The 25,394-nt window shown below is 41.6% G+C and overlaps 1 protein-coding gene across 25 annotated transcripts in view; it reads right to left on the reverse strand.

The window, feature by feature from the left end:
• The window catches only part of ESRRG (estrogen related receptor gamma), a 406,664-nt gene that overhangs the window by 287,930 nt on the left and 93,340 nt on the right, over positions 1-25,394 (reverse strand). For 3 of the 25 annotated variants that reach the window (XM_027788552.2, XM_027788551.2, XM_055816295.1), the window contains exon 1: positions 2,213-2,717. The exons of 19 other annotated variants lie outside the window; for them this stretch is intronic. Coding sequence is in view for 2 of the 6 variants with exons in the window: in XM_055816297.1 (XP_055672272.1) it covers positions 24,440-24,453 (14 nt within the window). In the remaining 4 variants the exon portion in view is untranslated. Of the gene's footprint in view, positions 1-2,212; positions 2,718-3,321; positions 3,345-24,439; positions 24,460-25,394 lie in introns of those variants that run through there. 3 more of the 25 variants (XM_055816297.1, XM_055816302.1, XM_055816292.1) reach the window with 3 other exon arrangements.

Here is a 25,394-nt window from a genome sequence, read left to right on the forward strand (position 1 = left end):
CCCATTTTAAAACTGCTTTGCCTCAATAACTCCAGCATTTTTTTTTATTTTTTTTTTTTTAATTAGTGAGATTGGGTAGAGACAATTCCTGGCCACCTCAATCACTGCTTACCTTCCTCAGAAAAAGTAGGAAGAGAGAAAAAAAATTAAAATATGAAAATCGGTATAAACTTTGTCTTTTCTGCAAGCCTCACAAATTTTGCAAACTAGTTCCTCCAGCTGTGGGGTCTCAGCAGGGGCAGAAACCACCCTGGGGCGACCACCAGCAAGGGCATCCCCCACCAGGAGCCCGGCAGCAAAGCCCAGCAGTGACAGCAGATGGACCCAAGAATATTTTGTTCTGGCCTTTACTCTGCAAAGAGGAGCCCAGCGAGACCTCCTGGGGCTTAGTTCCTATTTCAACTCTCCCTCACAGCACAGCTTCACAGTAGAGAAGTCAAAGACAGTTTTGCCATCAATTGCCACAGGAGCAGTTTAGTCCTTTGGGAAAGTTTTCCTTGACTTCACAAGTTCTGGACCAAAATACTAATCAACTAAAGCACCTTAACTAATATAGCTCATATTAAAAATATAAACACCTCACAGAAACTGTGCTTTTTAAATATTAAGTATTAGAGGTATGTAGAAGTAAATTAGGAATCTTGGTTTTCCTGGATGGAGAGGGAAGGGTGAACCATACCCACCACAGACAAAGGTACTGAAGGCAAAGGAAAAAAAATATCAATTGAGTGGAGAAACCTGTCACAGATATTTCAGTAGATCAGGACTCTGACTATGTATCAGAGAGAAGAAGCCCTGATCAAGTCACATGCCCTTTACTACAGAAGATAAGATCAAAAGGTTTCAAAGGAAACCGATGGTGACAGTTTCTTCATTTGTATGCAATGTGACATACCAGATCCAAACTGTTGGCTACTTTTTGAACTATTTGTCAGGGGAGAGAAGTGATTATTTTCTTTTATATCTTACTTTTAAGAACTTTTAGTCATTTGGGGGTTCTCCCCCCTGCTCTGTGTCCCACCGCCCTCCGTTTTATTTTTCAGCCAGGATTCAAACGTTCACCTTTGATGTAATATTTTTGCTGCACATCAGAATAGTTATGCCAAGCTTCAGAAAGGCAATTGAATACAGAGAATGAAAAGGATGACATCACTTCAAACATGAACTTTTAATAAAATTATCCTTAAGAAATGTCCCTGCTGAATTTTTTTTTTTTTTCGCCCTGCATCTTTTTACTCTTCTCATGTGTTTGTAATAATTCAAATTATTGCCAGGCTAGTGGCTGTGGTTGACTCTCAGCCATCAACTACACACAAGCAGAAATATTTCGCCCCGTTTCTCACTGCTTCTGTCAAGAAAAGTGTTAAATGGAACATAAAAAATGACTGCGTAAGATCACAAGTTGCTTGTGTAGTCAATAGGCTATATAACAGTTACATTTGCGTGGCAAATAAAGCAAATGGGGGGCTTCTGACTAGCTCAGCTTCTCCATGGCCAAAACTGGTCAGGTTTCAGCCCCGTGTTCCCTGTTGGTGTGCAAAATATGCCATTGCTCTTGTTACATTTGTTAGTAAACTTCCTCCAAATCACACCCTTCCTCCCACAAAGTGCCAAAAGCCTTGTCAAAGTTCATCTGTGCTAAAGAAAGGCACTCAGTATTCATGAGCCAGCGATACGTTTAAGGTAATAATATTCTCCCAGAAGTGTTGTGAAACAATCAGAAACTGCAGTAGTTGCAGGCACATAAGTATCTGAGACCAAGACAGCCAGACACGAAAAAATATGTTGCAGTCTCCTGGGTGAAAGAACAGGTACTCAAACCACAGGAAAGCGAAACAACATTCACGTCTAGCTCTGGTATAGCCCAATAGATCAAATTTTAGAGTTCTATCATTTGTGTTTAAACATGAAAAATATATTTTTAAAATGTTTCAAGCTCTTATATAAATCATTGCAAGTCCTGGAATCATGCTAATACAGGATGCTGAATTTAAGGGCTCAAGCCTAAGCCCTTTTCAATACAGAGGGGAAAAAAAAATAGCTCCGCCAATAATACTTTTCTCAGTCAGCCCGAGTATTTTTGCAGCAAATTGTTTAGAAATATATAGCTTATGTGTATGAATCTATTGAGAGTTTACACAGATATTTATAAAGAAATTACTGCAGTATACAGGTTTAGAGTCACTTAGTCTTAAAAAGCATATGACAATACCTTCAGTGCATAAAGCTGCTGTCAGAAACTCCTGTCAATGAAGTTTTGGTTTTTTTCTTTCCAGTGCCATCACCTGCTGTCTATCCACACAGCCCAGACCTTCTCCAGGGCTGTCGCAACGTCCCTTGCATGGCAGCGAGAGGAAGAGCTGCACCTTCCCACCAGGTTCACTGTGGCTCCTCAGCCACCCCCACAGGGCTCCTGCTCCAGCTCGGCTTTCTCAGAGCTGCAGCTGCAGTCCATCTGCATCTCCTGCTCTGACACAGAGCACAGTGCAACAGAAAGCAAACAGGCCCACAGTTTCCCTTGCTACCATACTGAAGCCTTGCATTTCATTTTCCTGTGCTCCTGAAGCAATGCAAAACCCCAAATCCACATGAGGCGCAGCAGCCCTGGTGCGACCCAGCGCTTGCCTCTCCCACCTGTGCTGGCATGAAGTCCATTGCACAAGCAAACACCTTAGTAAGTGATTTCCCCCTCCCTAGTGAATTCTGACTCTCAATTTCAAAAGCTACCATTACCAGACAAAAAACTGGGACAAATCCCTCTCCTGCGCACACACACACACAGTTTCACATGACTTGCAAGTGGCCTCAAGAGTTTGCCTGCACCCGGCCCCCAGGTCACTAGCTGGTTGCGCAAACGAGACTTGCTCGATACACACAACCCCACAGCAAGCACCCATGGTTGCAAAACACCTGTATAATTTGTATTTTACCCCATGTTATCACACACGTCCCCACCAGCACATCAAGTGCCCGCTGAGGGTAACCCTGATACGCACCAAACCAGTACAACAGTAAAACTCTGGGAGAAATACAAATTGAAAATGCAAAACAAACTAGGCATCACGGAGTGTTAGGATTTGAAATTACCAATGTATTCATAGGGGGATACAAAAGCTACAAAACAAGGTGGGGAAATCCTACAGACATAGCATCACACAACAGTGTTCTCATCATCCAACTTCTGACACCAAACTCAAATGGAAAAGTTATTCTTCCCAGGCTCTCTCAACAGAGAGGAGCAGCATGGCAAGAAACCAGCTTTTCTAAGGGTGCTCAAGAGTTAAAGCCTGGGGAAGGTGGCCCCCTGAAGTGGCTACTGACCTGCATTAGCAGCCTGACAGGTATAGGTAGCTCTTCTCACACGCTCAGCAGGCAGCCCAGGCTCCAACAGACTGAAGTAGACGCTGGTTCACTTGAATGCGCAGTGCTGTAAGTAACAACAATTCAGCTGCTTGCTGCAACCGTTCCTGCTACATGAACAACAGCTTCCAGAGAGGCAGGCAGGCTTACAGGTATCACCTGAGTCAGCCATTCAGGGTCAACTTGCTACCAAGTATGAACCAGCACCATCAGGCTTTTAAATCAGGAGTTAAAGCAAAGGTCTAAGCAAATCAGCTGTTCACGCCTCCCCAGGGTGCAGCACCTGTGGTGCTGGGTGGGCTTGTGGCTCCTGCTGAAGAAGAGCTGAGTGGAGAGAGTGATGATTGAAACTGGGAAGGCCTGGATATCTGTCCTGCCACGGGAACATGGTAGGGGTGGATAGCTCGTTTTGTACCCTTCAGTAGGGCCAGTGGGTTTTCTCCCCTGTCTAGGTGTTGTGTGTTTGTTTAATGACCAGGAGATGGAACAATTAAGAAGTGCTCAATACCCTTCTCCCACCAACGCAGTGTAACACCTTAGTCATCAAATTGCCCTATTGTGCTGCTCAATACTTTCTATAACAGTAGGAATATGAGACTATGTCCAAAGATAGCAATGAACACACAAGGTAATTATTTTTAAGCTTGCTAATCACAATCAATAGTTTCTTAGCAAAACTGATGAGCTGGAGTTGGCTCCTATTTTTAACCAATAAGATATGCAGTCAAGATTTGAATTACACCATCGGGCAAGACTCCAAACTCCTAATGACTGCCAGCCAAGAGAAGGATGGGTCCTTGGTGGGTCTTACTCCCTTCCTGAGCAGGGTATCAAAATATTTTTTCCATAGACTGTAAAGCTAGAAGTGCATTGTAACTGCTGCACAACTTCACCAAAAACACCAAAAAAGAATCTAATTCCATACATCAAAAAGGAGTTATACAATTCTAAAAAAGCCTGAGGATGTTTTCTTGATTAATTTGAAGTTTTTTAGCTGTCATGTAAAAGATAAACTCCTTGCAGAACAGTGCCATGTGCCTTCCAGGGTTATACAATTAGGGACAGATGAATACAAGTTGAAGATTTATTAGGAAGCTCAGACCCTCTCCCTATTTTTCCTTAAAGTAATATTTCTCCTGTTTTGCTATGCCTTCATTTTTTTAATTTCAAAAGCCCTGACTTTTCATGGAGGGAAACTCCTCCATTCCCTGCCACTCTCAGTAAGGTGTTTCTCCCCCTAAGACAGAGCCTAAAATCGATCCCAACATTCAGTACTGCAGCAGTAACTCCCTCGCAGAAGAGAGAACATGCTTTCGTTTGTTTTGTTTCTTCTATCCACTGATTAAAAGCAACAGTGAGTCCAAAGGAGTAGTACAATACCATCAACTATAATTGTTGCCTTTCACAACAAACGTGAAGGGGATCAGGAAACACACCCACCCTTGATTACTGGGAAAACATCAGGGATAAAAGATGTCAGCAGGGGCAAGTAATTCTTTTTATCAGTTTACAAAGACTAAGATAAGAGAGACAAGCGCTGGCCTTCCATTCATTAACTGGATGGAGTAACGGTGGCTCGGAGGTTGCATAATTACATAAGCAATTAACGCTCCCTTCATTTTCCTGTTTTGGACATTTTCAACTTTGTTCTGATGTCTGCGGCTGGATGAAAACTGCTGAGTGACGAAGGTTTTCACGAGGTGTCTGGGTGGGTCGGCAGCCCCCTCACGCAAGGAAAGCAGCTTGGTGATGCCATCATTTCCAGACATCCGACATGACCACTACTCTCTGCGCCACGAAGAGTGACACTGCTGTACACGACGCAGGTTTCTGAAGTCTCCCCCCAACATTATATGCAGTGTCACTGTTTATTAAAGATAACTAATGCCCTGTCTTTATTTACTTCTGTTTATTGCTATTTTAGCAACAGTCACCAGAGAGCAGCTATGCTTCTGGTCCACCAGGGTTCTTTAATCACTGTTAGTAGGTAAAATCATGTGTGACAACTAATCCAAAAAGCAGATTATATTTATTTTGGCTACAGTGGCTTGCAATTCGTTAAAATCAACAAAGCCTTTTCATTAGCCCCCTGCTGATGTCCTAAAAACAGACATTTCAAGGGTCTCAAAGCACAGAGCTACACATGTGCAGCAAAGCTGGGACTGACAGACTTACCGTTGCCATACTTACCATAAAATCTTATTAAACAGCAGCAAACTTCTTACTTTCTTTCATAAGAGGGCTTAGTTTATGATCTCAAATTCCAAAATCACAATCTTAGAGGCAAGACTTCTTAAATTTCAAAAAGTATAGGTGAATCAACAGTACAATTACCAGTGAAATACCTGCTCATGGTTTTTTGTTGTAAAAAAAGCTGTTACAAATCTGTAAGGAGTGAGATTAGAGATTCAGCAAGTCTAAATATTAGCCTACATGCTTGCTGAGCCCCCTGCATTCTGAAACCACATTTGAATAATTGAATTTCTATTTAACAGTGTGCAACTCTTATTCTCAGTGATTTCATGATCTCTGGCCGTAAACTCCTGACGATGCTGTCTCAGACCTGCAATCACGAAAACATACGCTAGGAATCTCAGCGTGTCAGAGAAGATCCGGACAAAGTTATGTGGCATTCCACCTCCTCACCAGCCTCTCTGCTCTTCAGACACTGCCAGGAAGTTCACAAACCCAGAAGCAGCTTTACCATAAGCACCAAGGGCCACCATTCATCCAAAATAGGAAATGAATGCATTAGAAGTCCACAGAACTGATTATTTACAAACATATATATATATATATATATATATATAAAACCAACCACCACTAATTTGCATCAACAATTTTTTTTCTCTCTTGGTATGAATTCCCTGAGTGATATAAATATTTTTGGTCACTGCCCTCACATGCCCCATCTTGGAAAAGTGACTTAAATACCATCCTTGCCACTGCAAAGAAAGCCATTCCTGACCTGCATCCTACCAGGCAGACATATTTCCCATGTCACAGCTGGATGTGGATCTGCTTTGCAAATGTTCATGTCTACTACTGAAGAGGAGCTCCTTGTTTGTCCCCCAAGCACAATCTTGAAGACTGTCAAGGCTGATTATTAGACATCACTTCACACCAGCCTTTTCCAAATATGCAGATCTCCAGCGGTTTAAAGGGAAGCCACGAGCGGTCCTTTAGTGAGAGAACTGTTCTTAAACACACAAACCACCACGGTGCCAGGCTGCCCCGAGACAGGAGGGTCACTTCACCTCCTGCCGGGTCACCGTCCAGCAGCCCTCCAGCCGGCCACAGCCCCTCCAAGTTCGCCCCGTGAGCACAGCAGCTGTCTGTTAATGCACAGAATAAAATCCAGCCTGGGAGGAAAACCAAGACACAAAGCTTTTCTCCAATGGCTAATCAGAGTTTTGTCCACAGGGAAAACTGAGCCCCATCTGATATACAAGTTACCGTTTTGGCTCTCCATAATTAAAACTATTGTTGCCATGGCAATACAAAGGCTGGTGAAAATATACGCAAGACTAATGTCATGCCTCCTTGGTGATACAATTTGTTGTCCCAGTCTAGTTTGTGCCAGGACAGAACAAAACATGACTTGGGGAAAGAGTTGACTTGACCAGGTTTGTTTTGTAGGAATCAGATGCTGTGTGTGCCATAAGACCACTTTCTCAGGCTCCCTAACATGACCACTAATCCTGTTAAAGTCAATAGCACTTTTAAAGATAGTTTCAAAGAGAACGGTTCTGATCCTACACTACTAAATTTCTCAAACCATCGTAAAGAAAGAAAGAAACAAAAAATATATATAGAATGATAAAGAAGAATAACAACCAATCAGGAAGATTAACATATGTATTCTTAAAAGTAGATACAAAATTAAAATGCAAAAACCTGATTATAGGCTCAGTACCACAAACACCCACAGTTTGGTTGGCAGTTATTTATTCATTTGAATTTGGAGCATGTTATAATCAAGCAGGAATTGCAGGTCACCCAGTGGCAGTGACCTCCAAATAGCAACAAGTAATCCGCTATTTAGGAGATATCATGAAGCGTATCTCTTTATGCATACACACCTATATATGCAAAACTCACACAGACACACCACGAGGTGTTTTTTATAGGACAGGACAACAATGTTAGGAGTTTTGTGCCTTGCAATCCAGTCTTTTCTTCCTCTCTAATAGGATTCCTTGGGTGCACAAGAGTCTACTCACATGGAAAACTCTACAGGTGGAACTGCTGCTTTTTAATAGTTGTACAGGAATATCTGCTACAACAAAAAGGTGAGTTGCAGAGACTTAATTTAAGTAAAAATCCCATCAATGCCAATGTTCATTGACATCAGCCAGAGTTTTGCTTCCTTCTGCAACAGAAAGCTTTGTGTATGGGCCAAACACAAACCAAGGAAGATGGCTGTGGTCTGAAAGGCGGGCAAGTGCCAGAGAGGGGTGAGATCCAGGAGATCCACCAAGGCAAGGAGGCAGGCACTTCTTATTTCACATGGATTTCCACGACTCTTGCACTGCTGCGAAGCAAAATACTTCCTATTATACAAATTCCAGCATGAAGTTTCTGTGCAAGTGCTTCAGCTGCCGTGTGGCCCCTGAAGGATAAATTACAGGTAAGCGGACTGATGATGGAAGATCTCTGGGACCATGAGAGTTAAACAGCAAGACAGATAGAGGGTGTGGAACAAGAAAGTTCAGCAATGACATCCACAGAGAGGGACCTGTTCCAGAGAAGTGATACCACATGGACAGTCTTTTCCCAGAGACCACTGAAAGAAATTTGGGCAAATCTCCCTGAGGAACAGATCCAGCACCAAAGTCCAAACAGGGTAGGCCAGGGGATGCTTTATAGGCAGAGGGTGAGCAGGGTTGTGACGATGCAGGTGTACATATCACAGCAATATAAAAAAACTCAAAACCTAATGCTTTACCCTGCACTGTGCTCCCCACAAGAAGAGGAAAGAAAAAGGCATAATAGCAGTTGGACATACCACTACAGACACTCCTGAAAGGAGCTCAGACACTCTGGTCATTAGCACATGACAAAACTATAAAAAACACATGAGGCTATGAAAAAAGAATGGGAAGCAAAACTAATGGGCCAGAAGAAGAACAATAAACTGGCAGATGGGAGGTCCTAGCTCAAGAAGAATTTGAAGGAATGGCGAGATGTATTCTTGGAAGAGGAAGGGTACATCAGGTAGCTGACATATTGAGTTTCCAGGAAAGAGGGTAGGGTATTAATGACAGTGCAGCTGACGGTTTCAGCAGCTACCAACGAAATGATTTGCCCTTCTTTTTCAGCCGAAGAGGTGACAGTGTGGATATGGCAGCTGATTTACATACATCATCATAACTTCCATAGGAATATCAGATTTCTTTATAAAGACTTGTAGTACCAGCTTTGCAGGTCAGTGTCAATGTCTAACAGCCGCTAGAGACAAAGGGGAAGATTCAGAGAGGCACCGAGGTGCCTAAAACAGGGCTTAACCTGAATTTAATTGCCTAATTTAAAAAGAGATTCCAAAGTCCCCTGCTTCAGAAACTGTAAAAACATCAGGGCTAACATTTACAACCATAAAGACCACCAGAAATCAATTCCTTCTACCCTGGCAGCCACGTGCCTGTCACCTCTCTAAACTCCACCGTGATCCGGATCCAGGTCTCTAACCACTGCCTGTGTCCCAAAGGTGAGCTTGGGCTACTCCTAACAGGCACTAAGGCTGCCCTCTTTTCTCACCCCTGCTTTTTGCCAGTGACCCTCTAAGACAAAATAACGGAAGTTCTGCCATAACAGTGCGCTGGCTTCCGTGCAAGGCATCTGTCTCTGGCTATCGTGGACTGGCCAGCTCTCTGCTTTGACTCAGCTCACATCAAAAAAGTATTTTTTTAGGGATTACAGCACATAAACCTGGAAGTAATTAAGGTGCCCAAAGGGACAACTGAATATTGTCACAAAGTTTAATTTCAGTTTGGGTGACATTAGCATACCAAATACAAAACTGTTTACAGGATCAGGCCCTAAGTCTACACAAACCCCTGTCTGGTATTAGGAACAAAGAACAGGCACCAAGAAAGCTGCAGAACTGCCATTTCCAACCACATGCCAGGTTTAGAAATATATCAAGGCTCTAGAACATACAAAACAATTGAGGGACCAGGATGCTGTTTGATATTATTTCCAGTCTGACTTTAGTATGTTCTCACCATTTGCAGATGTCCCATCTATTTCTGACATCCTTTACGGCATGTAGATTTTGCTACAACAAAAATTCAGGTTGTGGATTTTTGCCAGTAACAAGCTGATGTTGCTCAGAGCAGCATTAAAATGCTATCATGCTGTTAGATTAAGTAACCTATTTTCTCTACTAGCACAGACTGTACTTTAGTTTTGCCCTTACACCTACCAAATTGCTGTTTCTTGCAACATTTCCTTTTGAAAGTAGTTTGCCGATCTCCAAACCAATGCTATTTTCACCAAATGAAAGAGGGGTTTGTAAAGGAGTGCAATAAAAGCAGTAGCTGGCCCTCTTTGCAAGAGTCTTTATATTTCATAAAGAATATAAAAAAGCCAAACACAAACAACCAAAAAAGCAGTAAGGCAAAATAGGGAGTTGTATTTTCTCTACTTTTAAGCAGGACTACCACCTCCCATGAAGTGACTGATGAGATATCGGTACGTGTGTTAATATGAAACAGATTTGGCAGAGTAAGTAGCTATGGTATGTACCCCATAGATGTACACGGTCCTAAACCTGCTGACATAACAACTAATGCATTAACACTTTTTTTTTCCCTTTGTCCCTTTCCATTTTTTTAAGCTTCTTTTGAAAAATCTCTCTCCCCTCACCTCTTCTCTGCCAGCTATCCAATTTGGGGCATTTTCATCTGTAGTTCTTTGAAGTGATTAGTCTGTGATGAAGACAAGACCAGGGACAAGCAGCTACAGTCAAATGTGAACGCAGGCACTCCAGCTAGGACACTTCTAGGACATTAAATATAAACACTAAACAGGCTGGAGAAATTAAAAAAAAACCCTGCAGAAAGAGACCAAACTACAAGAAACCAGTTGCATCGATTAGCTGATTAGTTTGCCAGTGAGTGATTAGTCAGAAAGACTGGAATTAGTCAGTGCAGCCCTGCCTCCCATGAATAAAATGTGGGGAGGACACCCTTTCCCACCCTCGGTGACAGATGATATCTGTTTTCTCCTGCGAGTTTGAATTTAAGAGCCACTGAAGCTCAGCAAGAGTATATTCTGGCTCAAATGAGCTGAAAATTGCATTCAATTTGAATTTCAAAACCAGAGGAGAAGGAGGAATGGGGGGGGAGAGGGAGGGAGCTCAGCAGGACCCATCAAGCCAGGTCCCTCTTGCAGCAGGTTCAGCTGCACCCAGGCAGGCTGCGGAGCTGAAACCCAGGGCATGATGCAAAGGAAAGAGCATTGCTGGACAACAGCCCAGGCCGAGTTTAAAAATAAACGTTTCACTGTCAGGATCAAAGCAAACTCTGCTTTTATGTATATTACAAGCTAGATGTTCAAAAGAAAAAGATTCTTCTGGTTACTTGAGGAGAGAGAGAGGCACTCGGAAGGTAGGGCTGGCCAGAGGGAGGAGGGTGCCAAGCTCTTCCACTGGAAAATCCTCAATAAAACAGACTAATCTGAAAGTACTTCCCGTTCCCTTGAACAGAGCATATGTACTGACTGTATGCACTGAACTTCCCTGAATCTAAGTTTCATTTAGGGTTACATTTTTTAGTATGGGGTAACATCTAATTTATGTCTTTGTGGGTGAAGGGATTATTTCCCCTTCCCTTTGTGCATTAAATTTACAGTAATATCTGATGCCACTGAAAGAAATGGAGTTACGCCTGCAACCCAAATATATCCTGTAATTTGATGGTGTGATACCAGTTGGTCTCTTAAGCGCAACTGATAACGTCCCATATTCAATATAATAATGATAACGTACCAAATGAAGAGATTCTTCAGCAAATTTCTTACCGACTTCAGTGTGCAATTTGACCCAAGGGTTTGGAGTAGTAATAAAATAATTACAATTAATCATGAGCAATAATTAATAACTTAAGGATTAAAATATGTCCATTTATACATTCAAGATCAGCATTTTCTATATACCCTCGAGAGGCTTTTAGCTTCTCTTCCTAAACAGAATGCTTGCAATAGCATTTCACAACCAAAGAGTCCAACCATCAGAGAAACTGGTTTTATTTTGTCTCATGATATTTGTTATATGGCATTATGTTCATGGATAGAAGGGTCCCTATTACACCTAATAACACAGTCATATCCTCTGATGCAGCTTGTATTTCAAAGCTGTGATGTTATTGCAAGGTTTTCCCCTTTTTCCCAACTAAGCATTTTTTCATTGATAAATCAGTAAATTGTCAGCTTTATACATGTATGTGATGCGAGTTAGGATCAAACCCCAAAAGAAAAAACCACAAAATGTGAGGTCAATTTTCCTGGCCATTGCATTTAATAAAAGCTCCCAGGCAACAGAGTTAAGCACACGCTAATAGATATACCTTAGAATGCTATGCCTTCAGCAAGTTTTTGATTTCCCTCTACGGCAAAAGACTATTAACACACAAAGTGTGGTAGTGTGCTGGTTTTAAGCTCTTCTCATCACAAAATTAATTTTTTACCTCTTCTTTTGGCAGATAAAGAGACAACTTGAATAATCTCTAAATTCTGCTTCCAAACTTTGCACCACACAGAAGAAAAGCTTCCGTATACTGCAGTCACTTGTATCACAATGTGTATGCATTCACAATCACTTGAAAAACCTCTTACACATTGTTGTGCACCAATGTGCACCACACTGGTCAGAGGAACTACTCAGAGTACAGGACACTGTAGAAACCCAAATATGCCATTTTATTCCTCGCTTTGGCAGGCGTGTTTTAATACTACTGTTTCAAGCTTCATTCTTGCATCGTCCTCTTGCTGCCTGGATTGTAATGCCTCAGAAACAATGAACTCACGTCTCTACGTTGCCCCCCCTAAATGCTATAGTTTCCTTAATACAGATCCCAGAGGTCCATTTCTGGAAGGGAAGAAGCGAAATATACAGAACTGGCTCCATCACTCCATTTCTGAAAGAAAGCTTTCTTTGTAAATCAGATTATCTGCCATGACAATGCTTACTTCACTGGAGACAATACTCACTTTATGGGAGGGAAAAGAGGGCAAAAATTACATGGCATACTCCCGGCAGATCAGTCTTCATATTGGAGCTTCTAGATCTAACACTACCAATAATACACAATAAGAGTATAAGCCTGATGACAGCATCACATTAAATAGCTCTATGGCTTCCAGACCAGAGCCAAACCACGTTCAGTCCGCTCCAGTCCATCTGCACCTACTCATGTGGACATGCCCCTGATGGTGCTCTGCTCTCCCAGCTGGAAAGGCCCTGCCTGATCCTGCTATGGCTGTGGGCACTCAAACTGCTCCGTGGCCTGAGCGCCGTTAGCAGGCAGCAAGGAACACCGAGCGAGCGTGGGTGACACAAGCATGGCATCAGAGGAAATACTTGACAATTTCTCCAAGGTATTGGACACTAGAGTAGTTCAGCTGAATGGCATGCATGCCCACGTAACACTGCAAGGTCAAGAAGACCTTATGTTATTTACTAGGTGAGCGCTGGTTTCATGCATGAAAATAATTTATTGAGATGAACTGCAGGACTTGCCTGTTCAGAAAAAAAAAACAACCAAACTTCCCCATTTTTTTCCTGCAGACATCAGCCCCTTTTATAGATGAGCATCACTTATGCAACATTGCATAAGTAACATTCTAAAACGTCAGTATACCTTACAAAGAAAACCTAAAAGGGATAACAATTTCATGCAGAAGCCACCTTCCACAAACTTTTCTTCAGCCCTTTAACTCACTGCTAGGAAAACTGGGGAGGCATGAAGCCAGGTGGACTGCAAATCAGGGTACGAATGCAAAACTCACTAGATGTGAACTCCTCCACTCTCTTCTCCTATGCAGTATTTTACACCAACAATGTTCTTACTGTGGCAATATTTGCTGTAAAGACAGCAGAAAAAGACCATACTGCCCATCCAAAACTAGCTAAAAAAGGAGAAAAGTGCTCAAAAAATATTGCTGGGCTTTGTTGTTGAGACCACTCTGGTTTTGAATAACTTGAAGGGGAAATCATAAAGGGTGGGTCTTTAAAAATGACATCACAGAGCTTTGGCAAATCCGTGCTATCCCATAAAATGACTTACTCCATGGAAACAACGCTGCTGTCAGAGGTGGCATGACAAAGCCTGCAAACAACCAACGCGATGGAGACCATTGAGCCATGGGTACCCTGAGCATACCACGTTCCCCAGTGAAGAGGAGAGTACATATACGCCAGTCTCCCCAGTGCCTTTCTTGGTACCCGTTCCAACCACAGCCTCTTAAAAGTCCATCCCTGGCTGTTACGACGCAAGGCTGCTGATGATTTATTAAGAGCTCTTAGCTCCATCAGACAGTTTACAATTAACAGCTTCTCCTTTTCTTAAATATAAATAAATACATAAATGAAATCAGAGCTGTTAAGTGCTGGGTGTACCCAAAGCTGCCATGACATCATCGGCAACTGCCAGTCACCTAGGCTGCAAAAATAAATAAGGGATGGCGGGTGGGAGCAGGGAGGGGAGGCAGGGTATTTACTCAATCAGTACCTATTTTTGAATTTCCTTCAAGCTGGCTTGGACCAAGAGCCATCAATTATTTAAAAGAAGTAACATGATGCTTCCTTTGTTGAGGCAAATGTGCAAGCAGACCCCAAGAGAGAATAAAAAATGAATTAGGCAGAATTTATTAGTGCGCTTGAAGAAAACAGATTCAGCTATCAGAGCTGACTGTGGTTTTAAAAATAGTGTATTTCCGCCCGTGAACAATAGTTTCTCTCTTTCTCCCTTGCCCCACTAGATCCTCAATAATCCCACCTCTTCCCTCTCCTTATGCCTATTTTTTTCTTTCTTTTTGAAGAGGGCATAATGCTGAAAGAGGCATCAATCATTCCTTAAACTTCTTCCTTCTTTTCTGACTTGACTTGATGTATTGTCTTCATTTAAATTACAAATATACTAATCTAAAACACTGTTTACCAAGCAGCATATTAAATGAAAGATGCAAGAAATTGCATCACTCACATTTTAAAAATGACTTTAGACTCAGGGACACATAAAAACAGTGAGACAGGATGATCTGCCTTGGTTGCTATATTTCAATCCTAGCAAATGAGATTCAGTTCCTGTGGTTTTCTGCTTGGGACACTGCTAACCCCCAGTCAAACGAATGCTGCCAAAACCAGTATAAAACCTCTTCCTTAGTGGATTGTCGGTTGGGGTTTCTGTGACACTCTAGGGATGCATAGAGCCGATGGAGACCAAGGTCTCAGTCCCTGGGTCTGCACCTGGTAAGATGGAGTGTTCACACCTAAGACGGTCACTCTAGGGCTGTCAACAAGGGTCCCGGCTGCCCCAGAGGGTGCTGCTTGAGGCCAATCTCAACCCCGCTGACAGTACTGGTCTGCAGGAACTATAAAAGCAAAGGGAACAGTGGCAGGACAAAAAAAAAAAAAAAAAAAAAAAAAGCACCGCCTTCATTCAAAGGTTCCCTACCGCATCCTTCACACCAGGCAAAAGGTGCATTTAGATCATTTCAGGTGACCTTCTGTGGCATCCAACAGCAGGAAAGGGCAAATGCCGCTGTAGGAAAACACAGAGCTCGCTTGCACGTGAGCGCGGAGGGACAGGCATGGCCCTCGGCCCGCCAGACAGGCACGGCCCACAGGACAGGCATGGCCCTCAGCCCGACGCCGGCTCCTTCTGCCCTTCCCGGGGGCAGCCACCTGCTGCTGGGAGCTGGTCCCGGCCTCCCTCGCCCCGCGGCCGCGCCTTGGCCTGCCTCCTCTCCCCCTCTTCCAGCCCCAGAACGAAGCAAAGCTCATCACTTACTAGTTCCCGTGCTGGTGGGCCTTGATTAAAAGCGTACTTAGTCCAAAAGCCAAACAGTGTGTGATAAGTAAGAAGTGCGAGCATGGCCTCAAGGAGTATTTTCTCATGTTAAAGAAATCACTGGGACATGACTTAACAGCACAAGCCTGACAGAAACTATAACCCTTTGGAAAGAGAGGCTGTTACGGGCCAGATAGGTTTGTGTTTCCTCGGATTAGCTGGGAAAAGAGATGTTTTCACAGGTATGGCCCAGCGTCAGGCACAGCAACGTGGATGCTGAAGGAAACAACATGGAAGTTGAAGGAAAAGCTGAGCGCCTGCACACGGGCCTGCTGGCTGTCACATTACCCCTTTACAATCAGTAATTGTAAAAAATAATAATAGAGGGAATGAAAACCATGAGAATTGTTTAAACAATTCTACAGAGGATTCATTTTTATAAGGAAAAGATCTGGATTTGGTTGTGGGTGGTGCAGAGCAGAGCACTAACCCCGTTGGACGGAGCCGGCAGCTAGTCGCAGCACCACGGCAGTCCCCGCTTCTCCCCACCCTTCACGCCATGTCCCACGGTGCAGGCACGCTGTGACAGCTCGCCGCAGTGGCCTGGCCCCACTGGCATCCAGCGGTTCGCACAGAAGCAGCTCCTGGCTTCTCAGAGGTGCACTGCGCCTGCCCTGCATGGGCTCAGCCGGCATCCCCGCAGGGCTCTGAACGGATGCCCCAGCCTTCCCAAGGAACTGAGGTGCCACCGGAGCTGCTCGTCTCCAGAAGGCTGCTCTCTAAAAATCGTAACAATCTTCCACTCCAACCACTTGAGTTCACAAAAATCCCGCTGGCTTCTGATCTCTCAGATTTATTCAGTACCTCTGCGGGCCTTTTGCTAACCCAAACATGATTATGCATCATACATCTAAACACATTCATGAATTTGCCTTTGAATAAATATTTTAAAGGTAGCATCAAGTTTCACAGTATTCTACTTTCATACATAGCTGTTTCCCTTTTTAACTTCCACACCAGCTGCCTCTCTCAGGCAGAAGAAGAAAGAATTGAAAAGACCTAACTCAAGTGAATGTGAAAGGCAAGCTGACACCGGGAGGTGCCAAGGCAACATCATTCCACTTCTCTTGCTCACCTCTTCCTCTCTGGATAGTAATTGCAAGATCCTGAATGCCAAACTTTGGAAAATATCCTTGCAGAGGTAGCATCTGCTCCCTTGGCATACTTCTTGAGCAGTTGTATTGGCAGCTTTAGGTTTGTCCAAGTCTATCATATGACAAGAGTGCAGATGGGTTGCCTTGGATGCTTTGTCTTCCCGGATGCCATTTTCCTTTTATTAACATTTTATTCTAAGGAAACACATGTACAAATCTGTATGTGGAAGGTTATATGTACACACGATTTCACACCAGTGAGGGGCTTTGTCTAGTCTCTCTCTAGACTTTTTACTATCATTTAGCTTGGATTCCTGCAAGGGCCCTGACTTTTATTGAAGCCGGTATGTGGCATCAAGCAGATTAGGCCCTTACTGTGTGGATCTGCATTTCAACCAGCTATTCTTCCACAAGCTATAACTTTTCCCATCTGTGTTGATCTTTCTTCACAAATTAACACCTGAGTCCTCAGAATATTAGACATGTAGGAAAGCTGCTCATTTCAAGTTAACTTCTGCTCCCACTGAAATCAATGGGAGTTTTGCCATTTGTCCATTATTCAAACAAATAACAGAGCTATGGCACAGTTGCCATACATACTGGGACCGGTTGTTTTCTCTTGCTTTCTTAGTTTTATGTTCCCGCCTTACCTCACATACACTAATCCCACAGTCACAAATCTGAGTATACATGGGGGTTTTTTTAACTGTAAAGAAAACTAGAGTTCAAATCAGCCAGTAAATCACAAATTGCTACAGAAAGAAAGTAAAGGATCCTGAGGGAAAAGGAGGAGGAGGCATCTAATTAAACTGGGGAATACAGAACAAAGAAGAAGAAGAAGAAAAAAAAAAGAAAATAAAAAATTAATAATAAATAAACCCAAGATAATCAGAAAAGCATATTCCTAACCTTTCTGAAAGATCTTGGTCTTGTTGCGAGAGTATTTGCTAGAATGTTTAATGAATACAGTATAAAATGATTTAAAATGTATTTTAAACTAAAGGTAAAGCAGAAGTGCAATACTCTAAAACCAGTGTGCATTTTCAGACCATGTTTTAATACACTAATCTGTTCTTTCCTGGACAGATAAAGGCACAGACCTACAAAACTACAAGCAATCTTTCTGTTTATTGTAGCAGTGTTCCAATAAAGCATAAAGTATACTGACTGGTGTCCAAAGTAGACAAAAATCTACCAACCTATCGTGACCTTCTAGGGGAAAAGCGTGAGAAGGCCACAACTTACATCAGGTAAGAGACACCAAACATGGGCTCTGGTGGACCAAAGTGAGAAGTTAATTTCAGAATACAAAGCACTGAATTGGAAACCCAGATATCAACAGCTAGAATCTATGAAAAATCATGAAGCCGACATCTCTACTATCCTTTTCACCCAGACTGCAGAAAGGGAATGTTTGTGCTAACCTCTCTTTACAATGGCAGCTGCCAATCTCCTGATAGATCTATTGGGAGGAATCAGGCTTGATAAAACTGAAGAATTAGTTACTATTCCTTTAAAACATCTTTAAAAGAAAAAAAGCAAAACGTTTTAAAACTTCTGGCAAAAGAAAGAGGAACAAGATAGTAAACTGGTCAGGATTCAGTGAGACTTTTGGGATCTGGGCACAACCACAGCATTGAAAAAAGCACCAACGCACATGTGCTCCTAGCCCTGATGTCACAGCTCTTTCCTGATCTTTGTGCTGGGTGGCTTGTGTTGACCTTTGCTATCCTGCTCACATACAGCATCCCCTGTGAATCATCCCCATTCTTCCCCAGCTAAAAACATGCTCTGACAGGAGCAGAAGAGCTTAAAAGTCAAGTGCAAGGACTTAAGGAGGTCTACAGACAGTGGATCTTCCCACCTTTCTTAATCTCAGAGGGGCCTATGCCTCTCAGAATTGAAAGATCTGAATGTCCAGTATTGACCTAACTCATCTCCAGTGAACAGATATGCTAAGGACCAAAACTTGTTTGAGAAAATCATAGTCAGTTTGACAGGAGTATTAAATAGTCCATGAGGGTGTAATTTGACTCGCATAAGTGAATAGCTTCAACTTCAGTTAAAGAAGACAGCATACTCTCTTAAAAGAGAATATTATGGCATGATAGTAATTATCCAAGTAAGGGCATTTCATTTGGTACTCTTCACCTTAAGATTCATGCATCATAAACCTAGATAAGCCTATAATATGTATATGCTTCTAACAGAAAACACACACATATACACACATCCACATCATACACCCATAATAAACATATCCACCTTAGATAAAATAGTTTATACTTTTGAGCACTTCTCATGAGGCCCACAGTAATGCAAAATATACAATGCTTATGTAAGGAATCACTAAAGGAAGCAATCATATTTAATTTAGAAATGAGAAAAACAAGGCAGAAATAAACCCATCCATACTTGAGCAGTGCTTCTCTAGGAGTGCTGAGAATAAAACCTGGAACTCTAAACCACAAAACATCGTCCTTGCCATACTCGGCATGTGTAATATAGCCAAAAATTACATAAAACCTTTTATGCTACAAGCTGCAAGTAAAAAACGTCAGCGTGAAAGGCTGCGAGAGTAACTCGTTTTGCAGTTCAGCAAATAATTTTTTTAGAAGTCGCATGTTTGACAGATTGTTATATGCAACCCTCAGGAATTTTCAGACACACGGTGCATAGGGCCTTCTCTTGAGAATGGAGCTCAAGACCCCTGAGAAAGAAAAACTAACTGGATTTGTGTTTCTGATGTCCCAAGTGAGTGCTTTGAGCTACTGCCTAACAGGAAGTGACAGTCAATCACAAACTTCTTAAAAGACGTAACCTGTCAGATGTTCTAAAATAAAAGTATAGAAATTTTTGGATTAAGTTTGTTAATACTTTCAGAATAGTCAAAATCAGGTTTTGGTGAACTGATGATTCCCCTTGCCCCTTCTTTCTTTAAACAATATAGAGAAAGGTATGCATACAACAGCTTGCCATGTGTATTGCAGGAGGGAAGATGAGCTGTTAAGTGGCCCCCTATCACAGACCTTTCAGTTAAAGGAGGGTTTGGGGAAGTCAACAGTGCCAGTTGTAACTCCCAGATGTTTCAGAGATGTAGAAAGACCTCTAGTGAAAATTCAGAAGACTCCAAAAAAACAGGCAAGGAAGAAAGTCAAAACCCATTGTGAATAATCAGTCCCCAACAACAGATAACAGGCATTATGCCTGTTCTTTAATAGTTTTATGCATGAGGTTACCCTTATTATAAATAATAATAACATGTGTCTAATAATATGTGCAAACGTTGGTTTTTAATTTGGAATATTTGGCAACACCACTAAATATTTAAATACTCTTTAGGACAAGGGAACCTCAAAAATGAGAACTATGAAGTATTATTTGTACTCCCTAGTATGTATAAATACACCGTCAGTTCTGTGCATTTTCATTTAGCAACAGAAACAGCTTTCCAGGGAGTTAGATGCTGCTCTAAGTGTCAATATCAATGTTACTATTTATAGCGCTATAAACTACATTTTGAGTTATACTGGTAAAGTTAAGCTTAGGTAGCACTTCTAGCATTAATACCTTAATACAGAAATATTGCTATAAATGTAGTTTACAATTTGGAACATAAACACAAATTCAGTGTTACTAATAAATCACCTTCTAGATTGCTGGAAACACACTGCCAAGGTGTATTTTATGCAATACACAACAGAGCAAAATGCAACGGTATAGATGTATTTAAATTTCCCATTTTTACACTGTCACTCAAAAACTTTTCTTCTTCCTTTTTTTTTTCCTAGCTTATCGATCTCACTAGCTTGTGATAGCATTTCAGTTGCTTCGCTGAGCCATTTTTAGCTTTTGCTTCTTTTTTTAAAAGCTAAATCAGCGCTCAAATGCTTCAATCAATTTAGCTTTTTCAATTAGAAAAGAAAGTTAAAAGAAAACCCTAGGACATGATAAACTACCAAATTTTAGCCTCTAGGTTTTTGGGTTTTTTTGGGTTTTTTTCTTCTTAATATCAATAGCATCCTTTCACATAACAATATCCCTGATGTCTATGGTTAGAATTTTATCCATAGCAAGATGACTCCATTAATTTTTACCAAGACACACAGTGTGAATTTACCAAAGGCCGTTCCTCAGGAAGCAACACGCATGGATAGGCAGTAATTCTTGGCATCCTCACAGCTGTGAACTTTGGCAACACCCTGCAGCAGCTCTGTGATTGCAGTGGAGAAAGGTACGAAATGCACGACCTTTTGCACCACTGCATGATACAGAAGGTGTCTGAGACCTTTGTGAGATCCAAAAAAGTCCAATTACAAAAGAGTCCATCACAGTCCCAGAGTAAGACTGATGTCCGCTACTTGAACACATTAAGCCTTTTAAACCAGTACTTCAAAAAAGCCAGAGGCTGCCTCCAATGCAAATCAGTATCAACAGGAATGAACGAGGCGCTATTGAGGAGATTCAGGTCACTTGAATCCTACCTAGGTATATGGACTACTCTCAGAGAAAATTCAGAACTTTTAGTTTCCACCACCAGATCTTCCCTCAGGTGATCTGCTTAGTCAATGGTTTGGTTGCACTTGAGTGATGCCTATCAAATTGGTTTTAAAGAGACAAGCAGGGCCAGGCTGCTACCCAAATTTTGCTGCAAGCGCGCTCATGGGTTACAGAAGAGCTTGAGTGAAGTGAAGTCCAAATCCTCACATCCTGCTCTGGCACTTGCTTTAGGCAGGTCACTTGGCTTTTCCTCAGGTACTTCTGGTACTCCAGGGGAAAAGCAAGCTGCCTTTCCTTGGGCTAGGTAACCTGGGACAGCTAACCAGAGAAAACTGAGAATTGAGACTAGCAGCAGCTTGTACTTTACTTCAGGGTTCTCTTCAGGTTTAACTCCAGTTGTTACTTTGACCAGTCATCACCCAGATCACAGGATCATATTTAACCTGACCTAGCTACGTGTTTTGTTTGGAGTGTAGAAATACATTGCACTTGAATGTAGCCATCTGTAAAATAGGTATAAAAAGAATACAGAAGTTCAAGGGAAGCACTTGTGCCATGATTAATTTACTCATGCAAGAAGAGTATTTGAAGAATTTGATGAAAAATATTAAGACATGGTTAAACCCCATTCTCTTAAATGTGATTTTTTAATCACCTTATTCTTTGTCTTCTTCAAATTTAAGGCTATATACACATACATATTTTTTTGGTCCATAACAGGCAGTCACTGCTAAAACAACTGGTAAGAGATAATCAGTAGACTTGAATAGTTGGGGTGATTGTCTGATTACTTAATCAAAACTGGTTTTAGGCACTTCATTAGGGTTTTAATGGCAAATGGCATCGAGCAATTAATTAGAAAAACCTGCAGACACTGGAAATCTTGTCCTGAAACACTTGTACCCTACACACACGCAATCCTTCTGATCACACGCCAGGAGGAAACACAGGCTGTTGTGCTCTATTTGTGGCTACGATGAAGCTCAACCTGCATCATTTAGGAACCGGTGGATCCTATAACTAATTGCCAGTATTGCAAAGGATTGCACAGAGAATAAGCAGCAGTCACACCCAGCCATGATTTAATGCAAATAAATACTCAGGTGATGAACAAGCAGTGTGGTCATGGACCGTGGTGTGGTTCTGAACCTTACCATCATATTCTCCTTTCTGTGGAGGGGCCGGTGGGGGGCGGAGCAATCTTTTCCATACTACAGAGATTTATTCTTAGTGCTAGCAATAAGATTTTTGTTAACTTCATTACTGCTACTTCTGTTATTGTAGTAGTAACCAGTAATGGAGACAAAGGTAGGCAAAGGGAAGTAAGGCAGCATGCCAGCCCTTTTTTAACTGCTAAAAAAGGGAAAAAGATGGTAATTCATTTCTGAACAGAAGCCAAAACTAATCTGGGGTACCTCATACGTGCTTATGTTATTTACTAGAAACTCATTTTGCTCCTTAATAAAGATAAAGCAAGGTCCTTAGAAACCGGATAAGGCACTTAGGGTTTGTGCCCTCTCAGTCCCAGAAATAACTAGGTCTCACAGATATTCCTCACAACACTGAGGTTTTGCATTGCCCATTCTTAGTGCAGGTTATGAGCGTTTATTATTATAAACATATATTTTTAAGAACAATAAGGAAGTGATGAATTGGCCACTTGCAGTTTTCTTGACAGCAAGGTGAAAAGGTAGCTGCGGTGACCAGGGGATGTCCTGGTTCCTCCTTGCAGAAAGGTATTCAGTGCACGTAATAATTATTCATCCATCTCGTTCACACTAAAGGCATCGGCAATGCAATTTTAGCCTGATAATCAAGACCATATGACAAAAACCAAGGCCATTAGGGACCAATTTCAAGTATTCTCTGCAAGACAATGATTTTCCAACTGCACTTACATATGCTGAATAGTTACTTCTGCACGACCGCACCTGCTCTCATTTATGTAACCCTCCATCCTCTCCCCTTTTTTCTACTCCTTCTTTTCTTGTAATGCAAAGAAGGAAAGTTTCAAAGGATTGCTGGATTCTTCCTAGAAACAGATTTGATTTATTTATATTTCTGGCCGGCCACATGCTGTGTGCAAATAAGAAACTGGCAAATGTAAAAGTTAGTTTGTGCTAATGTCAGATCAAATTCTACCCTCAACAGACTTCGCGGGGCTGCATTAATGTAAATGAGAGCAGGATTTGGCCCAACACTTTCATTCACTTCCTATACATATTTAAATTAAATGAATATTTTGGACAGTCTCTTCCTCCCTCTACATATACATGCATAATTCTGCCTCAGATTCTAATCTCAGTTACAATGGTGACTTCATGTGAGCTTTTTTCTAGGTTTGTGCTAGTGCTGCACATCTGAATGAGATGCAACAGGACTATTTGTTCAAGTAAAACAATCAGGATGTGGCCCTTGGTCTCTAAGTCAAGTCTGCTGTACTGTAATAATTTTGTCCCTTAATTAGTTTCTGCTTATTTCTGACTGTACCATTTCAGTACTGATGACATAATAATGTTGCCTTTGAAAAGACTGTGGTGTCATCATAAATCAGGGTCCCATAAGGTTAAAGGCTTCAGTTGCCAGAGGGGAAAAAAATGCCAAAATTATTTTAAAATGATACAGAGTACAACTCAAAGAGTCTAGCATCTTTTAATTTTAATGCTCTCCTAAGGAAATGAATACACTTCCAGCTTTTTCAGATATAATTCAAATATTAAAAGCAATAATAAGCTCCATTACTAATGATGTAACAATCTCTTCTGGCAGAAGAGTAGAACCTATAAAATTAGTGGGTAAGAAGTAAAAAAAGCCAAGACTGTATCAGGAAATGACCCTGTAATAACACATCCTAGATCCTCATCCCGTAAACCTTTATTTGCATGAGTGATCCTGTCTCACATAAGAAGTGCTATGGACTTCAATGGGCAATTCATACAAGTGAAAATTATTCATGAATTTGAATAAGAGAGTATACGATCAGCTTCCAGCCTTCTCTTCTCAGTCAGTGATCAATCTTCTTGCTGCACTCCCCCCTCCCCTTCAGATTTGAAATTAAAAAAAGTAAGAGCCTTATGAAAACTGAAATACAGTTGGATTTCTCAAAGCAAAGATTTGGTCTGCTAACTCGTTATCAGAATGAGAAGAAATACTCCTGGATCATGTCCTTGCTCATATGTATTCTAGACCTGTTTTTCAGTTGTATCCTATAATAATTTAGGGCAATGACATCAGAAAGATCAATGCAGCTGCATCCTAGTATTGAATTAATCTCACAGTTCTATTGGTGTCTTCTGGAAACTACAGTACTGAATCCAAAGAAGGAGAATCCTGGCTTGCTTAGAAATACTCCTAACTTTTGATGGATTATAATCATGGTGTCCAGTAAAAATGTCTACTTGATTTTTTACATACTTTGCTACTGGCATGTCCTTCTTCTGTGCTGATCATGCATAATATCACCCAGGTCCAGGATCTTGCTAATACTCGGGAATAACATGGGAGCTGAGAAGCAAAAGAAAATTCAAGAGAAGGAATGCTATTGCTATTTTTCATGCCCTGTATGAGTCCCCATAGACACACAAAATACAGCCATGGCTCAAAGCATCAAACCCCAGAACATCCTGAGGATGGTTAAGGATGAGATTAGGTTTTCCAGATTTCAAGGACCTTACTGAAATGCCTAAACCCCCTCTACTACCCAATTTTTAGCCACGGCTTCAAAACAAAAATGTATATAGGTGGCATTTTTGCAGTGTTTCACAGGCACAATTTTCTACCTCCCAGCAGATACCAATATTGCTTAAACTTCATTTAAATGTCTTAATTCAATTGAACGCAGAGGTCATTGACACCTCAGTAATTTCTATTTAAAAGCATTCAGCCAAAAATAAACAAACAAAAACAAAACCGGAGCAGAATCTTCTCTGGAGATTATCCTCATTTTAAAAGAAATTATCCTGCCTGACTTTTTATAAGATAATTATTGCAATTGTTTTGCCTAATGAATATTGTTTGAGTATTATAATGCCATGCTACGCATCTTGAATGAGGAACAATTAACAGAGCTTTGTTCTCTTGACATCCCAGGACACAGCTGAAAGGAAAGCCTGGCCCTAAAGATTTGTTTTTTTCTGGCTAAACAATGACTCAAACATAGCAGAGGTAGGATTCAAAGACACTCCTCAGAACAATTCAAACCAGGGATGCCCTGCTCATCGAGATCTCAAAGCTGGAACTGATGGTTTCATTCCCTAACCACACCTACCAGTCTGAAAGACGCCGGCAAATGAAAGCTTTGGCTTCCAAAGACTTTGGGGCTTGATCAGAGAACAGGAATTTTACATATGTCATTCCCCAGCCTTCAGTG

The sequence above is a fragment of the Falco peregrinus genome, chromosome 11 (assembly GCF_023634155.1).
Source record: "Falco peregrinus isolate bFalPer1 chromosome 11, bFalPer1.pri, whole genome shotgun sequence".
Lineage (NCBI taxonomy): Eukaryota > Metazoa > Chordata > Aves > Falconiformes > Falconidae > Falco > Falco peregrinus.